The sequence below is a fragment of the Athene cunicularia genome, assembly GCF_003259725.1.
Source record: "Athene cunicularia isolate RWA chromosome 4 unlocalized genomic scaffold, athCun1 chr4_part1, whole genome shotgun sequence".
Taxonomy (NCBI): domain Eukaryota; kingdom Metazoa; phylum Chordata; class Aves; order Strigiformes; family Strigidae; genus Athene; species Athene cunicularia.
In genome coordinates, this window is record NW_020799098.1 from 31,876,696 (window position 1) to 31,891,592 (window position 14,897).

Here is a 14,897-nt window from a genome sequence, read left to right on the forward strand (position 1 = left end):
CATAACTCCAAATGTCCCCCCTGCCACATTCCTCCTTCTTCCCCAAAGCTTTTATTGCTGTACACAGTATCGTATGTTATGGGATATCTTTTTGGTCAGCTGCAGTCTGATGTCCCACCTTGTGTCCCCTCCCAACTTCTTGTACACCCCTGGCCTACTCACTGATGGGACAGTGTGAGAAACAGAGCAAGCCTTGCACTGCAAGCACTGCTCAGCAATAGCTGAAACATCCCTGTGTCATCAACACTGTTTTGGTCACAAAGCCAAAACTTAGCACTATAGCAGCTACTTTGAAGGAAGTTAGCTGTCTCAGCCAAAACCAGTGTGCATATCTGGTCTTGGATTCCCACATGTCTGTCTTCTTGAGGTGAATTTTTGTAAAAGTGTAATAGGTGGAATCACCTTCATGTTTCGTTTAGGCAGCTCCAGCAGGCAGTAGAATAGGTTTCTGATCCCCCTAAATGCTAAAAAGGGGTAGTTAACCTAGTTTAAGTCTTGACTTTCGAAGAACAGCTTCCTTACTGCAGGTCACCTGCTTCCAGATAATGTTCATGTAGCCTGTGAAAGTATCTTGAGAGTTGTACTGGGCCCAGTTATTATCCCTACAGGCTACTTCTCTTCAGATTCTATCACTTGAGTCCCAAATAATGCTTGTCAGTGGTGATGGAATATTTAAGAATGTAAGGTTAGCATGTATACCTTGATAATTAGTTGCTTTGTACTGCTGTCTCTTGAATTTACTGGTGCTCTAGTATTTATGGAACCAATAAATTTTAAAGGGGCTTTTAGATTCCAGGACTAACACTGATGATTACACAGATATTGATGGGACACTTTCCCATTCCAGTCAGTTCAGAAATGAAGTACATCATTTGAGAGTAGCCGAAAAAAACTATTTGAGTCTCCTAGAGAAAAAAAGTGTCAGGATGGTCTGCAGATATCCCTGTTCTATGAAACTCTTACAGTCTAAAACCTGATGAGCAAGATTTGTGAATTTATGTACAGGTGAGTAAGAAGATGCTGTTTGCTAGAAGTCAAGTAAGCTGTGATATGTGTCATCAACATGGGGGCAGTGGTGTGGCAGACTTTTTGAACAGACAAATACCATGTGGTCAGTACAAAAAAATACTTGTTTGACCAAGCATATCATTGGAGATGTTCCGGTAGAGTAAGATTTGTCAGAGAAGCAGCATGAAGCTAAGCTCCCTACACGATTCCTTTTTCCCAGGCGCTTTCTGAGAGTAATTCCAGATCTGAGTACCAGGAGTTTATATGTGGTTACCTGGAGCAAAATCTTGGACACTGTAATAAAGCAACAGTTTTAATTCCAGGGTTGCTGCCACATTTCAGAACCCAAGTAAAATTCTGTGCTAAGAGCTGCTGGTTTTGTGTCTGAAGGTTTTGGTGAAGACTGGGAGAGCTCTACTAACAAGAGTCTAGACGATACTTACCAGAGCAAGGAACTCTTCGAAAAAACTGTTATTTTGATACAGATTCTCTGTACTGACAACTGAGAACAGTGTTGACCCAAGAAAAGGTCTGATCCAACATACTACTTATGAAGTATTTACCTTGTCGGAAGAGCTGTGTATGATGTTTTTTCAGAGAAATATAACAATTTTAGAAAAATACAATCCAGTGTCAGAATTCCTCAGAGGAATTAATATTTGTCCTCTAATTACTTGCTTCCATGTTCCTTACATCCAAAATTCTTGTGTCATTTGTAAAGCTTATTAAAATGGTCTTGGAAATACCAATAATGCCTCTGCACTCCAAAGAGATCTTTACTGTAATCATGTTATCATTGTGTAAAGGTAGTAAACTCCAGGTCTCTATTTGTTTTTATGAAATATTATCTGAGAATCACTTCCTTCAGAGGTGATTTAGGAATTAAAAGGAGGGCAGAGAGAGACAGACATATAAGTACTTCTATCACATTTCTTGAAGACACACTCATTTCCAGGAGAAGGAAGTTGCGTACTTCCGATGTTTCCAGAGCTTTTTTTTCCCTATCACCTCAGCAGTACTGTCAAACTCTCTCTTTGTGAAAATATTCAGAAGGTCAAGTTTGTTTGTAGCAGCGCATTTCTAAGTGGATTACATCATGTATTTCCATTTCTGTGAAATGAAGAACAAGACTTTTAACTCCCAAAAGTAAGGCAAACCCTTAGGGAGGAGACTCCTGCCTTCTCAAAGAGGATGCCATTCCAAGAGATGCGTAAAGCATCATTTTTACAAGAACCGCTTGCAGTTAACCTTTTTTTTCATAAGCATTGTGCATTTCATGCCATAGGTCAATTGCCAAATGTAGGAAGATGGTTTGTGCTTTGGCTGATGACATCTGAAACTACTCCCTGTCATCATTCTGAGAAGGATATTGCTTGCCAGCCAGCTATAGTGAGAACCGTGCTAAAGAAAAAGGAAAGTTTACCTCTCAGCATTAATCCTTGTTACTCAAGATGTTGAAAAAGCATGATACATGTTTGGGACAGACCCAGCTACTGGCATGTTTTAGTCTTGGATGCAGTGAAGCATATGGACATGTATAGCAGGATATACACACTGACTAAAGTTGAAGACCTGCCAGAGATTAAGTAACTTCCCTGTGGAACTAAAGTAAGAAGAACTGTTGGAGAATATTTTAGTGTAATACTTACTTTGGAGGTATTCTGGAATAACTGTGCTTACAGATAAACATTGTTACCCCATGGCTTTCTTGTAACAGTATTTTATTTGAACAGGGTGCTTTTTACAGCATTTTAAGCGCATTCCAGCTTCCTATGCTTGTAAATATTTTAATACAATGATGTCCTTATCTCAGTGAAGCGGGGTCAACAAACAGAATTGTCGGTTGTACTACATCTAAGTAGTCTGCTAGAAATACAGCTTCAGTAAGCATCAAAACAGTTTTGTCTACTTTGGGATTTTCCCACACTGGGAACTTGACGTTTAACCTTTTGGCCACCCAGCATGAAAACAGAATTGTGCTACTTTTATCTACATGGGAGCATATTAAATAAGCCTGAAGACAAATATAAACGAAGGAAGTAAGGAACAGCATTGCTTTGAAAACCTTTCTATTTTAATAATTTGCAGAGATTCTCACTGATGGAAGACAGATTACTTTGCAAGCAAAAATTCAAAGAAACTCATGCACTTGAAATAAATTAGTTAAAGATTAAACTACTGTAACAGAACATATTTTGGACTGCAAGCAAAAGGCACTTTCAGTAGTAAAAGTTGGCTGCTTTAGCTAAAATAGTCTCACCTTTATCTCAGTTGGAAAAAGAAAGAGAACACTCATTTGACTTGGAACATAGCAGATTTGTGGGTTTTTTATGTGATACGGTTGGAGCTTTTTGTTTCATGCATGCACACATAGCATGTATATTTTTACCTATTTATTTTGTAAAATATTTTTCATTATTTGTGGATATTCTCCGAATCTGGGAGTTGAAGTATTGTTCTGGGTTTTGATAATGGATTCCTGCAGATTACTTCTTCAGAGCTTTATGAGCTTGTAGGCATCAGTTTTTCCAGTTTTCAAGTGAAAAATCCTGTATCTGGTGTTTAAGTTTGTCTCTATGGGAAAGCTAGATCTTTTGCCACAGCATAAAACATCTGAATTATTGACAATGTAATACGAGACCAACACTTGGCTGAGAACATTTCTTTTTTGTTTTTTAATAGAAAGAGTAATGATGTCATGTTTTGTCACCCGCACTTTACTTACACTGAACCTGAGCCATATTATTTCCATTTATTGATATTTTCACATAGTTTGAGGTCATAACTACTGCAGAATTTTAGCTATTTTAATGTAGCTTTTAGCTTGTGTCCCATGTTAGGCCATCTTACAGCAATGTAGAGTTATTGCATGGAAGGCCCTGCAGGTTAATTCATATTATACCAAATTCAGACAGATCATATCTCTGACTTTTGAGAGCCAGTAAGACAAACATGGGACCAGAAATGGAGACTAGCCTATGCTTCGAGGAAGTTCAGGTAGTATGTGGAAACCTTTGGTGAGAGCACCAGACTTTCAGGGCATTTTGACTTGTCTCCGTTGATAGATGTAGTGCATGAAAGATGAACCCAAAATGGGAATGGGTTTTAAACACTAATTTTGCTTAATAGAAAGCCTAGATTTTCTTCACTCAAGCTGTTGCTGTGGATAGAGGGAGAAAATACAGAGAGGTATCACTCTAAAAGAGGTTCTGCAAGGAATGCTTTCAAAGTTGATTGACTTGAAAATGTTGAGTGTCCATAACAAAGACCTTCATCTAAAGGACTACTACTCTGTGAGACACTTGGTGGCATTATTGTAGTGTTAGATGTTCCTTTCTAAATACAGTAGAAAACAGGTTTAGGGGTTATATTAAGTCTTTGAAATATGTTAGTGAGAGAGCATTATCATTATATTTTCATTTGCATAATAAATTTGAAACTTTTGAGGCCTTTTCCAGGTATTTTAGTCTGTTTGTAATATGTTTGTAGCATAGATTTACGATAGAAACACATGTAACTGAAGAGTGATATTCTCTGTTCAGAGAAGTATCCTGCCAAATTACTATTTGGTCTTCAATTTATTTTTTACATACCTTGTTTTGATTAGTTGATGTTAAAAGGGGCTTTCCTGTGGGAAATGTTTGTTTTGTTTGCCTGGTGGCCATTTGCATATAAGTGCTGAATCCAGCTAGTCTGTTTTAGAAAGTGCTTTGAAATGTCTCCTCAGTGTGAGAATCAGGTATGTGTATATACATTTCTGTGTTAGCGAACAGCAAGAAAAGAGTCCAGGATCATTTTTTCTTCTTAGCTAATTTAAACTGAGTTTAGAAGAGCCACACAATCTCTGTTCTTGGTTTTGCAGAAGGTAGATGGAAGCCAAGACCATGCATAGCAGCACCTAAAAAAAGTGCTATGTTCCCTCTGCAGTCCTCCAGAGGTATGGCACAGGAGTAGAGCAGGTGGGAGGTGAAATATGGAGCAACAAGGTACCAGAGTTTGAGGGAGAAAGGGCAGAAGGATGATAACCATGAGCTCTTTGGTTAGAACTACTAACGCTTAGATTTTTTTGAGAATAGGGAAAAGATAATATATCGTTCATGACTGCTGATGAGCTTCAGTCTTGCCTCTTTTTATTTACCTCATGAGTTGTGAAGTTGGAAGGATGGATGTTCTGGCTACCAGTTAGATTCTTGGTTTCAGCTGTGGGGTTTTTTTTTCCCCTAAAAGTTCTAATAACAAAGTAGGTTGGTGTACATGTTCAGGTAAACCAGAGCTAACCTGCTACACCTAAAATTAAGATAATACTGATATTGGGAAATTCGTGACATTCTGCTTGAAGGAAATCTCTGTGTCCAGTTTTTAAAAGGCTGAGAACCATAATGTGATACAAGATCATAGTAATTAGTAGGCAGGATTGCCAAGAGGATTAGTAAACAGAAGCATAAAAAAATCTCCCCTCTTTTGTTTGTCAAAGAGATGTACTTTCATGAAAGTTTTTGAAGATTGTTGATAATTACAGAGATTTAGCCTGGATAAGATCTTGAAACTTCAAATAGAAATTGGAATCTTACTGAATCCTGTTCAATCCTTCACCAACAGTACCTTCCCTGAGGTATTCAACATCTGCTTTCTGTGTTTTGTTTACGTGTCCGTTGGATTTGGTACTAATGCTGCTACAATAAGATTGCGTAACCTGGGCGTAAAGGTGAAATACTTCAGTGGAGAGTAATTGGTATCACTAAGATTCTCATACTTGCCTCACTGGATTATGATCTGCTAATGCTGGGGAAGACAGGAGATGTGTCATCGTTATGTGTTGAGAGGAATTTCTTAAATGAATGCCCGAAGAGATGCAAATTGCAGTCATGCTTTAGAATGGCTTGGCTTTTAATTAGCATATTGATTAGTTCCTAATAATTACAGCTTTTATGCAAGAGACTTAAAGTTGCTATATGTTACATAAATTGATAAGCAGTAATAGAGAAGGAAAGCTCTGAACAACAAATTTGCATTAAAAATAATATTATTCCCAAAGATGGTTTTATTTGTCAGTTTGCTACAGTGTGTGCCTGGAGTCTTCTGCAGCCAAACCTTGTTTTCATTTGGACATTTAGTGTATGGACTGGTGATTTAATATGTGTTAAGCACTGTGTGCATTTGTTTGAATTCATGTTGGATCAGTAGCAGAAACAACTTGTTTTGGTTCTTTCAGATAAAACCACAAAGCTCAAAATAAAGTGATATTTTTATTCCTTGTAATAAATTAATTCTTAAGCTTCTAGTTTTCTCCTCGCTTTAACTTGAAGTAGGTGGAGCTTGCTGCTGGAACACGTGATATTTTATTTTCCATAAGCTGGAAGTTCCTGTGGCCTAGGTTTTGAAATAAGTAACTCTTCTTGTGGGGTAGATCCAGGCATTTATCTGGCTGAAAAATAACACCACCAAAACCAAAAGTTCTCAGTCAGACCAGCTCCCTTATCCATTTTGACTCTTGGAAAAATGAACATAAAGTGCCAGAGCAAGGGCATGCAGGGTATGGAGCCTTTAGGGAGGTACTGCACTTTTTGGTGGCAGGCTGTGTTCGTATCAGGTTACACTGACTTTGAGCCAGAGCATGAAATATTGGCATTGTTACATAGTCAGAGGGAGACTGTAGATTGGCTAAAATGAGGCAGAAATTAAGGTTTTGCAGAGCTGAATACTGACATGAGTTAAGTTTAAGTGTGTCTGGAAAATTCTGTGTTTGTAGTATGTTATTTTGTTACTTTCTTACAGTAGCATAGAGTACTTACGGAAGTGTTGAAATATGTGTCTGAGAATTTAGCAAATGCTTTTCTGTCTCAAGCGAAATATTAAGCAATAGTATCTGAGATAGTGTGAATTTCTTGAGAGCAAAGAATCTCAACATGTTCCAAATACTAACAGTGATCAAAACTAAGGTGATATTTCTTGAGTGATACGTAATCTAAAGATTCTCCTGATTATGTATGATTGATTATGACTGATTACAATTGTACGTACTGCATGTTTATTATGGCGTTGAAGCGGTTTCTCTTCAGTTTGCTTACAACCTGCATGTATTCAAAAGCATGTTTTTAACAGTGATAAAATAACGTATCAAAAATAAAGTAGATTATTAAACTTCAAATACAGGAATAATCAGTTATGTCACGAAAAGCTCTACTGAAACAATTGAGTCGTATAAATCCCACTTGAATGCTGGATTGCTGAAGGATCAGTAAGACCATAATATTCAAATAGTGAGATAGGACAGAAATACTTTGGCTTGCATCTGAGTATGTCAGAAGATAATTCAGGGTTTTTTTCTGTCATTCTAATGTGAGTGTATAGAACTGGCTGTTAGATTTATTTTTATTTCTCCCCATATTTAATTTGGTAATCATTTATAAAAAACAGAGACCTCCTCAGGAAGAAGTGCAGAATATTTGCATGTAGAGCAGTCTACTGAAAATTAAGTGATTGTATAAGCATTGCAGTTACTTTTACTTTCTATGACATTTTTTTCCATTGAAGTGAAACATTTTCACACACATGCATACAATAGAAGCAATAATTTCAAAAAGATTAGAGACAGTACAGAAAGAGAACTCTGCCGTCAGTAGTCTTTTTTTCCTTCTAGAAGGCTGGTTAAAATGTCCTAAAGTATTGAGGTACTAAGGCTGCCATATGTAAAATCAAGAAATAGTAACTCTTCTGTTACATTGTGATTATACATGTGATTTTTTTTGTTGTTTTTTTCTAAATAGAAAGTGTTGACCTCTTCTAGACAATCATTTTTGATGTGTCTATTTTACAAACATAATTTAATCTTCTAGTTACAACTGAGGTCATAAAATTTTGTTTAACTGCAGTAGTCTTACTAATGTTTTATTTTTTAAGGATGTTGTTTGGAAAGCAAAAGGGAAGTAAACCCAGATTTCTGACTGCCCGAGATAAATGTGCCTTTGGAAAGTTTTTGGAAAACCAATTTCCATTTGTAATTGAGGACTGTTATCTCTTAGGAGACAGCAACTGCAGACATCTCCAGACTTCTCTTAACTTCGTGTTTAGATGCCTCTCTGAAAAGCAAAATATGATTGGCTGTTTTCTTAGTTGTTAAAAGACAACATAAACATTAGTTAACTAAACCATGTGCTATTTATTGCCTCTCCTTAGTTTGCCACCTGGAGAATTTTAGGGGTACTGTATGAAATGACAAGAATAGTGAGGGCAGTGGCAGCTTGGGATATAAGATGCTGCATTCTTCTTTTAACATACTAGAAGAAGTTAGCTATATCATTGGTCTTCCTTTTATGAAACAATTTGGGTTTGTTTTTTTCATGTCTGAAAATAAGTTCAAGATACTTGCATTTTCTTCAAGATGCTGATTCTGCAGAGGAGCTTGCCTTGTTATGGAGAAGTATAAGTGCATATATGGGCAAGGTTTAGCAGTAGCATATTTTCTGATAAAAGGTTTGACAGTGTTAACACAAAGATATAATAATTTAGAACACTTACAGTTTTCTACTACTAAGTTTACATGTAAATCAACTGGATGGTTAATATACCAGAAACTCCTGACATCTATAAGCTCTCATGAGGTGTGAACTTAATGCCATATAGTACTTCTGTAACTCTGGAGGAATAATTATGCTTTTCTCTTCTTCTGTTTCCGCAAGTATGGTAGCTTTAATTGCATTGGACACTTGAAATAGCAGTATCTGTAGATTTACACTGGAGCATATTATGGAGGTGTCTTGCCTGTTATTGTCAACAGATGCGCTGTACACTAAGAAGCAATATAAAAAAATGTTACTGCATTCTTTGCTGAAAATGTCAGGCAACTGAAATAATTTTAGCAGAACTGTTTAAAATCTGACTGCTGAAGTTACATGGACTTCCTTGAGTTAAATTTGCCCCTTTTTCTATGATTCAAGAGCCTAAGTTCTTTCTTTTTCCTCTTTTTTTTTCTGAGCTTGGGTACTGTCAACAATTTCAGTGCATAAAGATTTATTACTAGAATTGCAGAAGACTGAAAATGATAGCAGTGAAATCCTGATTGTAGTTTCACCTCTTACCATACAAAAAAAATATGGATGCATTTGACTATCAGCTTTACATTTACAGTTTCTATATGGTGAATGGCAGTGGCAATTGTAAACCAAAACTTTTTTCATACATTAAAATTGTTTCCTTCTGTCTTTGAAGGTTACAGAAAACAGATCAGACCTTGAAGATTTACACCTTTATGCAACTCCTCGGGAGCAACGGTTTCGTAGGTTTGCCAGTTTAGAATTTGAAGGACAGCTATATATGACTCCATATGACTTCATTCAGGCTGTCACAAATGATGAACCCAAACGTAAGCAGGAGTTTTATATTGATAAAATTGCTAGGGAAAATGCCAGTGGTGTATGTTATTTTTCCATTTGCTTTTGATTACTACTTCTGTTTGATTGTTGTAATTTTAAATAACATGGAAGTAATTTATAATAACATTGTTTTGGTACTTTTGCCATTTTAAATTGTCATCTGTTATCATGTGGGGTTTTTTTTGCCCTACAGAGATAACCATATCATGGCTTTCTAAATAACATGCTTTGAGTACAAATTCAGTCCCCCAGGGGATCCTCTTTCTACATTTAAAAGTTGCCAGAGTTAGTGCTATGTGTTAATTAAATTAATGAAAAATAAACTATCAGATTTAGTTTACTTATTGTAAAATTTTTGCTTTAAGTATCAAAGAGTGACTAAATAGTAAGGTGATCCATTTAAGATCTAGTTTGATTTCCTGGCCCTCAGGCTTGCAGTGCATTGGTAGCAGCACACAACTTCTGGGGAAAAGTGAGTATCTTTGCTCAGGTGTGACATGTATAATAACTCACCTAAGGTCTTTCTTCCTAAAGTGTATACCACAAAGCTAGTATAGAGAACAGTCAAAAGCAGCTGAAACAGTCAGAGGAGAGCTTAAAGCTCTGTGCAGATGTTAGATTTTTCCCCTTTGTTCTCTTAAGAGTAATGAAACAAGAGGAAAGAATTCAGCCACGGCACTTCAGTGATCAAAACTTCTACAACTTTTGAATAAAGATATAATCTCATTGTAACAGTGAAGACAGAAGATAGAGCTTAGATGGTGAAAACTTGTAAAACTTTGAAACTCTTACCAGAAAGCAAATCTTCATTGTCTTTTTTTGCTCTGCAGTTAAAAGAGAGGAAGCAGATTCCTCCTTATCATAGAAGTTAATACAAATGCACATCAGCACTTTATGTCTACTTCCTCTGCCCAGATCTCCAAGTCTTCCTTCTTTTGTTACTGTGGAATTGGGTTTCACCATGTATGGTCATGAAGCATTTTGCTATATACTGGGCATCAGTTAAAAGTTTCATTTTAACTCCATTTTTTGACACTTTGACTGGTTTGACCATACTGTTTATATGGTTTGCTGTTTTTTTCCATGCTAATGAAATTTATGATTCCTCCTCTCTCACAGCAAGTATTCAGATTTTAAAACATAAGCAAACCAAGAAGTGTTAAGCTCACAGGAATGTTCTGTTCATCTCATGCCAAAGGAGAAGAGATGTGGTCAGGCACCTTTCTGAGTTCAGTGTAGCAAACCTTGTTTGTATCAAAATGCTTCTTGTGCATCCAGTTCATCTCTGAAACTGAAAGCAAAACTAACCTGAATGGCCTTTATTTTTATAGACTAATATCAGAGATCACATGACTGAGATAATTATTTTAAAGGACGGTGTAAGAGACTGTAACTAAATAGAAGTGGATGACTTCATTATAGTGGAAGTCATATTGTCTGGGACATTTGGACAGAAGGCTGACAAGTAGGAAGTCATAGGTGAAGTAGATGATCTGCAGATTACCACTTCTAGCTTCTTATCTCTGACTATGTTAATTTTCACCTTTGTACTGCAGCTGTGTCAAAAGTACCACTTTGTCTGTTTGGGCAAGTCTTAATTTTCTGTCTTCCTCTCTTTGAGTTAGTAAGTTTAAGGAAGGTATTTTTCTGAATAAAATAATACATTCTAAACATCTTATTTTGTTTTTTTGGATCATTTTGTAATTAAGTTGCAAGTTGTAAATAATTGGGTCTACCCAGGCTGACATACTAGAGCATATATATTTTGCAGAAAAAAAAGAGCATATACCTGTTGGGTTTTTTTATGGATGAAGACTAGAAAGGTCTTGAGTTTTGTCAAAAAGCAAAAATGCCCTTTGAAGAGTAATAATAGTAGCTCTTTATGTCTGCTGTATAGAAAAGCTAATAATACTAGACCTGGCTGAGATTTGTGATGGAGTGAATGCATCTATTGTGATTGATTTACTTTGGAAATCTTGTAAACCCTACAAAAGTCAAGAGGGTGTTCACTTCCTTTTTTGATTAAACACTAACTAATATGGTAAGAGTAAATTTCCTTTTATGAAATGTAAATTTTGACTCCAGGCAGTTATTATGAAAAAATATGAAATAAATCTGTAATTAACTTGTTGCTGCTACCTTTGGTGCAGGCTTTCATTTGGGAAAATGTAATATTTTTAACAGTCGTGCTTGATACATTTTTATCATCTGAATATATGTTTATATATTTAGAAAGCCAACTAAGAGAAGAGGAAATATATTTTGTTCTCTTCAGCTCTAACTGTAGTAATTTTAGCCTAATACTGAGCTCTAGGAAATATGTATCTACACATAAATCTTCACTTGCTTGTCTAGAAAGAAAATCTACATATAATGTATGAGACCGGGAAATTATCTGATAGAAAAGTTAGATTTATTTATTCCCCAATTTTTTTATGGTATGTATAAACATTTATCAATTCGTATGGCAAATTGGGTTGTTTTGTTGGGTTTTATTTAGGATTTTGTGACAAGACTTTAACTGACATTAAAATATTAAACTGAAAAGTACGTGAAAATCTGTTAGCTCGCATTAGATAATTTCTTGATACAATTCCATCATGGCGTGAGATTTGCAGACAGTCTTGGTGCTAACCTTTAACAAGATCTAAAACTAAAATTTCAGTGAGTCTCTAACCATGAACTAAAGAAAGACCATGGCGAGTAGCTTTTGTATTGTGATAATTATTTCATGGAGCATAGAGTTCATCAGGAGGGATTTCTAACACCATGGATTGTTTTGCTCTATAAAAATGAACTTTTACCAGCCAAAAAGTCATGGATTTGACCCCATACTATGCTACTTTTTGTACCTTTGTGAATTCTGATATTCACAGTGCTTCTTCTTAGTATTGAATCTGTGCAAATGTTTGCCTTGAGAGGGTGGTGATGAACCTCAGGTTTTGAATTCTTGGATGGCTGTGGGCATCTATTGTCAAATGCACGTATCTTTCTCTGCTCCTGGAGTCTGTCATGTAAGGCATTAGGAAGAAAGTATCTGCTCAGTCTTATTCATTAGTTTTCAGTATTAATGAGCAGTCCCAGTTCTGAACTGGAGGCCCTCTTCAGTTCTGTTAAAACTGCTTACAAAAAATTGAGCCTAACAGAGGCTCTAAAAGAGAGTATAAATCTGAGTTAACGAGGAATGGCTGAAGGGAGTATTAGCACCTGGTGTAGTTTCAAGGATTTTTTTCTGTATTTGCTTTAAAAGTATGAGTGGTCTCTGAAGCAAGGGCCAGAATCTAGGTCTCCCTACAATCTGCATTGTAATACTACTGCTGCTAAATAATCATTTCAGAATATTGATACTACAGGTTAAAACGAATGCCCTCTGTTTCCTGTTTAATGTTTTAATGGTGTATTTTGGAGGTAGAAAGTCTTTTCTCTCACTGAACCAGAGTTGGATTTAAAACTATATATCTGAATTGGTTCTTTAAAGTTAGGAGTTTAGGTATGTATTAATCTTACTATCTTTTTAATAATATAATTTTTCTCAACCAGGTTGAAGATTAGCTTCATGAAGTAAGGACAATACCTCTTGTTTGGCTAGAAAACACAGTATAGATGCAGTCTAATTTTTGTGACACCACACAGGCGTAACTAAATTCTGTGCATTCGTAACTTTGTCTTTTGTTGCAGGTGCTAAAAGGTGGCGATCCCTTTCAAAGCAGGTGGGTAGTAATTCCTGTGCTGTTCTACAACCATAGATTTTGATACATTAATCTTCTTTCATGATGTAAACTTAGAGTCACAGGAGAAATAATGGAGTTTTTTAATCTTTATTTAAAAAAAAAGAAGACAGGCTTTAATTTCTTCGGTTTTGTCACTTCAGACTCAGCTGAATCCAGAATCTCAAAGATACATGAGCAGCTGTGCCTGTTATGTTGGATTTACTGATTTTCTCAAGCCTCTATCAGTTCCTTCCTCAGCCCATATCTAACTGAGTTTCTTTAGTTTCTAAGTGTAGCAGGTGTATCCAAAGCTGCCTGAAGTACTTACGCCACACTCTACCTTTTGTCATGGTTAAGTACCTCTTTTTTTTTTTTTTTTTCATTTATACAACTGCAGAAAGACTCTCTCTGTATTCCTGTATTTTAAGTAAAGTACGTTCATATTCATGGGTGAAGTTTGCTTTAGTTCAGGTGGAGTGTTTTTAAAAGAACAGTTGCTTGGAGCTTCTATGAAAACCTTACTGAAATCCAGGGGGATTTATCCTTGGCTTCAGTGAATATGAGTAGTGGTGAGTAATTTCAGCAACAAATACATTACATGTCTCTCTCCAACTCTGGAAACAGTATTTGTGCAGATGAGCAATTCTTAAAATAATCTTGTGTGCAAAATTTATATATGGGCTTGAGTTACTTCCAAAGTCATTGGTTTAAACTGAAGTTAATTTGACTGGTAGATTTGCATGCAGTCCTTGTGTTTTATATTGATTTCCTAGAATTTACTCATAATCTGTTAATGACTTCATTAAATATTTAAATACAGATTTTTTTCTTAAATCTTATTTTTTAGGAACTGAATCAGATCCTCATGGAGACACCACCAGTTTGGAAAGGATCATCCAAACTTTTCCGTAATCTTAATGAGAAAGGTGAGGGTCAAGAATTTATTTTCCTGAACCAAATTGTCACTTACCTTAATTTATTGTGGCTGAAGTGATGATGTTTGAGTCACATCTTCAGAAAGATAAAAAGTGTTTGTTGCTTTTACATTTTACATCATGAAAAAGTTCCCTTTAGTCTCTACAGTGTTTTAATCATGCCATCTTACAGCTAGCCTCTTCAAGTGAATTAGTATATTAAAGTTTGTTAAAGTGATATTTGAATGTTTCAAGTTACATCTGTTGTAATGAAAAGTGATGTATAGACCAGAGACAGAATATTCTAATAAAGACACAATATCTCTTCATTTAATAGGTTCAGTGATGTGCTTATTTTTAAAGACAGTATTCTTATATCACTGAATAAGCATTTTCTTAACAATCAACATGCTTTCAGAAATGCTGTGTATCCCTTTAAATTCTGCAGGTGAGGGCTTTGATAGCTTTTAAAACTCACACTATTAGTCAATAGCCACTCCTGGTCTCCTCTTTTTTTTTTTTTTTTCCCCCTCTATCGCTTCAAAAACAAAAAAACACAGAAAAAAAGAAACCTATGATGGCTTGTATACAGACATTGAAAAGCTATTTGCAATAAATAATCCACATATTCCTTATATTCAGAATGGCAAAGGTTTGGTGGAGTGTTTTAAGTGTTTTCAAAAGCAGCCACAAGTACTTGCTATAATTTAAAACATTCATAAAACTTTATGATGTTTAAACTAAGCACGCTAGCAACAAAATTCCAATCAAACAGGTGCAAGTAGTTGATGAAGCTAATTCATATGCAGCTCAAATTTATTAAAGGAGTAAGTATGCACCTACTATCAGAAGAGAGTCCCAGGCTTGAATCTCTTTTTTCTGAGTGTGCAGCC

The 14,897-nt window shown here is 35.8% G+C and overlaps 1 protein-coding gene across 1 annotated transcript in view; it reads left to right on the plus strand.

Annotated features, from left to right (window-relative positions):
• Nucleotides 1-9,216: 9,216 nt before the first annotated feature.
• The window catches only part of MICU3 (mitochondrial calcium uptake family member 3), a 42,711-nt gene continuing 37,030 nt past the window's right edge, over nt 9,217-14,897 (plus strand). Inside the window, exons 1-3 of the mRNA XM_026846634.1 lie at nt 9,217-9,370; nt 13,059-13,090; nt 13,938-14,016. Coding sequence (XP_026702435.1) covers nt 9,322-9,370; nt 13,059-13,090; nt 13,938-14,016 — 160 coding nt within the window. The 5' untranslated portion in view covers nt 9,217-9,321. The remainder of the gene's footprint in view (nt 9,371-13,058; nt 13,091-13,937; nt 14,017-14,897) is intronic.